The sequence below is a fragment of the Myiozetetes cayanensis genome, unplaced genomic scaffold, assembly GCF_022539395.1.
Source record: "Myiozetetes cayanensis isolate MyiCay16 unplaced genomic scaffold, myiCay2020 scf5-8, whole genome shotgun sequence".
NCBI classification, from domain to species: Eukaryota; Metazoa; Chordata; class Aves; order Passeriformes; family Tyrannidae; genus Myiozetetes; species Myiozetetes cayanensis.
In genome coordinates this window covers 27,329,728-27,334,117 of record NW_026087742.1, presented here as the reverse complement: position 1 = coordinate 27,334,117, position 4,390 = coordinate 27,329,728, and the positions used below count along the sequence as shown (strand labels likewise).

Below are 4,390 nucleotides of genomic sequence, written 5' to 3'. Positions count from 1 at the left end.
GTACCCTGAATGCTGTTCAAAGTCTGTTCCATCACCCTCCAAACTCTTCATTTTTGAGAATGTGGACAGCACTGATTTGATCTTAGAGGCCTTACAGGTTGAGCTCTGGTGCTCAATCACTGATAAGATCTGTGTTCTCATACAGTGCTTGCTCAGGGCCACCTTTACAAAATTAATTGTGTGAATGAATACTCTGTTTTTATGGCTGTGTAAATCACAAAGTGATTCTTAGGGATGTCTTAGTTGGTTTCACTGGTAAACTTCTTGACACCTGTGTTTGCCAGATCTCAGGTCTCTCCAAATTTGGGAATATAAGCATTCCTTTTCCCAGAAAGGACAAGATCATTTGTGAAATGGTGGTGCCCAACTGTCCTCATTCTTTGGGGAGTCTTGAGACCCTACACAACCCAAACAATTATAATGCCCATGGAAAGATCTTTGCCATATCCATTTTCAGCTGGAGTTGGAAATGCACTTGTTTAACTCTGTGCTGCCTGAATGGATTCTGCTGTTCCCTGCACTGAAAAGGATTTAGAAATTATCTTTTTTTTTTTATTATTCTGTGCTCATTCTCTACAACACGGATATTGCTGTCTTACTTCACTTGAGCGTTCTGCAGCTCTCAGCACACAGCATACTGAGTCAACAGGACTGAAACAACCACTTGTAAATGTGGGTGGGGTGGAAAAGGAACGTCAGGCAGCTCCTGTCAAATGAAAGATAACATTTTAAAAAGAAAGTGGTTCTGATATCTCTCATATACTGCTGCTGCTCATAATTCCCACTCCTATCCCTGAGTCCTCTCTACAGACCTGTACAATGCTCAACACAGCTGGCCACAGGGGAGGGGGAAAGGGTGCTGTGAATGGGTGTGGGGATGCTAATGGGGATAGTCTTGGACTAATGGGTGTGGGAATACTGGTGGGGATAGTCTTGGGCTCTGGGATATCTCTTCATTCCATTCATCTGCAAGGACATAGGGTGGAAAGAGTGTCTTTGCAGAAAGCCTCCACTGCTTGTTGTGCTTCCCATATGCATCTCAGAATGAAAGAGCTGTAAGTCTAGCCTGGCTGCTGTTTCAGTCATGTCATCCCTTCCAAAGGCATCATCTGTATCCTTACAGTGAGGAGAGATCTGCTGAGGTGCTTCTGATCAGCAGTGGTTAATGAGGAAGATTCCTAGTTCAGGACAGAGCCCTACTATCTTGCTATCTTCCCACAGCTAGCAGCAGATAACAGTTATCTCTCTGCTATCCCATGCCTACAGCTACCAGAAACGTGTGAGGGCCTCTACCAAGGTTTTGATCGTACTATTATAAACCTCAGTCTTTCTGTCCCTCAGTTTTGTTGCCAGACATTTGAGCATATCAATACCTTCTAGAAGGCAAGTTAGAAACCTCTGCTGTAAAATCCTGCTGATCTCAAGAAGGACCTCTGGAGGTCTCAAATCTAGCTGACTGCTTGCAGCAGGATTAACTTCAAAGCTTGATTTGACTTGACAGGATTTAGAATTGTTTCTTCAGATTTGTCCTGTGCTCATTACAGTTATTTAATAGTATTTGATTCAAAGTCCTTCTGAAGTACTTCTCTATTAGTAAGTAATGTGCCAGTATTGAGACCCTACCCTTCTCATTCTTGGAAGACCTGGCAGGTGATTAAAATTTTCACTACAACTTTGATCGTTTTAAATAATGCAGCTAAACATTTGCTTACAGCAGTAATTAGGTATTCATTGACATGAGAGCCAACATTCTGTGTTAATGTTTTAGGCAGGCTCAGCTGTCAACTTGAAGACAGCTTTTAATGTCTGTTTTAAATTCCAGATTTCTTTTTTGTCAGATGACTCCAAGTTAGCTTCCTTAGTTACAGAGCCAATTTTTTACATTAGTCAAATCCACTTACCATAATTTTTAACAACTGTAGCCCAGAGAAAGCAAATACTACTTTGCTCTCTCAATCTGCTGAGGGAGACAGCTGAGGGCAGCTGGAGTGCTGAAATTCCTTCGGATTAGACAGAGAAACAGAGGGAAACATTTTAATTTTTTCTCAACAATTTGCTATGTAAGAGGTGGGTTCTGAATCATAGGGTCTGTTTGGGCTTTAAAGAGCTATGGGGGAGGGAAGTATTAAATAAAATAATGAACTTGCTTCTTTCCACTCTGTTCCTGTCTAGAATTGATCTTCCTTAATTTGTCTGAATCATCCTCTTCCTCCTACATGTAGGAAACTCATAAAATAACACTGCTTTGCACCTTTCAGACTCATGCCTGCTGCAGTCCAGCATGTGCTGTAGTTCTCACTGGGTTGCTAAAGAAATTGCAGTAACTGTAGCAGCAGTATTATTACTCTTAAAATGATAGATTCAACACTCCCCAGGCATCCTTATTTACATGATGCAGTCTTTCCTGCAAAAAGTCACATAAGACCAGTATCTTAGTCTTCATGTTGCCATAGGAACAATCCAAATGTAAAGTATCTCCCTGCAAAATGAAAGCTTGCTTCCTGCAAAACGGACTTAGGAAAGTCACACTCTTGTCAAACTGATGGCACTTGAATTTTCAGTATCTAGAATAATTCAAGGTTAGAGGAGTTTGCACTAACAATCTTTCCATTTGTGACAGGATGCCAGAGAGCAACCTTCTGCTAATATTGGAGAAAACTACAGCTCTTTTCCCCTTCCTTCTAGCCGTGGACTTTCTTCTTCTAACCTTCCAATAATCCTCTGTAGATTGATTGTGCTGGTAAATTTACCAGTCTAAAATTTTTATTGACTTCCCAGTTTCCACTGTCATCTTGATAGAAAAATAATGAAACCAATACTTTAATATTGGTTTATTTGCTTTAAATATTTTTGTTGATCTTTTGATTGTGCTGGGATGACCATGAAAGTGTGCATTAGTATTTATGTGTATGATCGCAGAAGTAAGAATTGATCAAAGCTCTTCATCCTCACAAGCCACTGAAGCATTTTCCATTAGATCGAGTGTTATGTTGAAGACCTTCCTTTTTTTTTCTTTTAGCAGAGATTTCTATTTCTCATAAATATAGTGATGCATGTAGAATTCTGCCAGAATATTTGGCATAGTGAAGTGTATAGCGATCTGGTCCTAACTGGGTTATGGGGCTATTTTCCAACAAGCACTGAAATTTACCACACACACATCTCAACTCTGATAGTATCACAGTTTAGCGGAGCTATTTTCTTCCTTCTCAACATTTTCCTGAGGATACCTCTGATTTCTTTGTTCCTCAGGCTGTAAATGAGGGTATACAATAGTGGAGTAATGTTGGTGTAGACCAGAGACACCACCTTGTCTCGGGCTGGTGAGTAAAAGGACTTAGGACGAATGTAAATGAAAGTGGCACATCCGTAGTGTAGTAAGGTGATGGCCAAGTGTGAAACACAGGTGGAAAAGGCCTTGCCCCTTCCCACAGAGGAGGTGACCTGTACCAAAGCCACAGCAATGCAGACATACGAGGTCAGGATTAGGAGGAAGGGGAGCAGCAGGAGGAGCACGCAGGCAGCCAGCAAGGGCAGCTCGGGGGTGTAGCTCTGTGTACAGGCCAGGTGCAGCACAGCAGGGACATCACAGAAGAAGTGGTTGATACGACGAGACTGACAGAAAGGTAAGCGGAAAACAGCCACTGTCAACCCCAGGGCAACAGCAAAGGCTCCCAGGCAGCACACCACAGCCAGCCTGAGGCAGAACCCTTGGCTCATCACAGCCATGTAGTGAAGGGGCCGGCAGATGGCCACGTAGCGGTCGTAGGACATGGCTACCAGGAGGAAGCATTCAGCCCCTCCGAGTGCCACAAAAAGGTGCATCTGTGCAGCACAGCCTATGAAAGAGATGGTGCTGCCGTCCACCACTATCAGGCTGAGAAGCGCCTTAGGGACAATGGCTAGGGTGTAGCAGAGCTCGATGGCAGAGAGCTGGCAGAGGAAGAAAAGCATGGGGGGACGTGAAGGCTCCATAACCACTGCCATGAAGACCATCATATTTCCTGCCAATGTGACCAAATGAACAACGAGAAAAATAAGGAAGAGGAGGACCCGCAGACAGAGCAGCTCAGAGAAGCCGAGCAGGAGGAACTCCATGGTTGCACCAGTGCTCATATTGTCCCTCTCCATGCAGCCTTCACATGGCATCTACAGGGAGAGAAGCAAAAGGGACACAGTTGAATTTGACCTGATACCTGGCAATCAATTCCATATAGGAAATACTGTTGCAGTATTGTAGAATCAATGTAGTAAAGCTGATTGGGTAGGGAGGAAAGTGATTTCATTTAAAAAAACCAAACTGATCTCACTCAGTCACATTCAGCACGCTCTCGACCCATATTCTCACAACCACCAAGGTTCTTGTACCTGAATGATCTCCCTAGGATTC

At 43.2% G+C, this 4,390-nt stretch overlaps 1 protein-coding gene across 1 annotated transcript; it reads right to left on the bottom strand.

The window, feature by feature from the left end:
* Positions 1–3,147: 3,147 nt before the first annotated feature.
* LOC126648434 (olfactory receptor 10AC1-like) lies at positions 3,148–4,149 on the bottom strand. The gene has a single exon (XM_050331366.1). The coding sequence runs from the start codon at positions 4,147–4,149 to the stop codon at positions 3,148–3,150; it is 1,002 nt and encodes a 333-aa protein (XP_050187323.1).
* Positions 4,150–4,390: the final 241 nt, after the last annotated feature.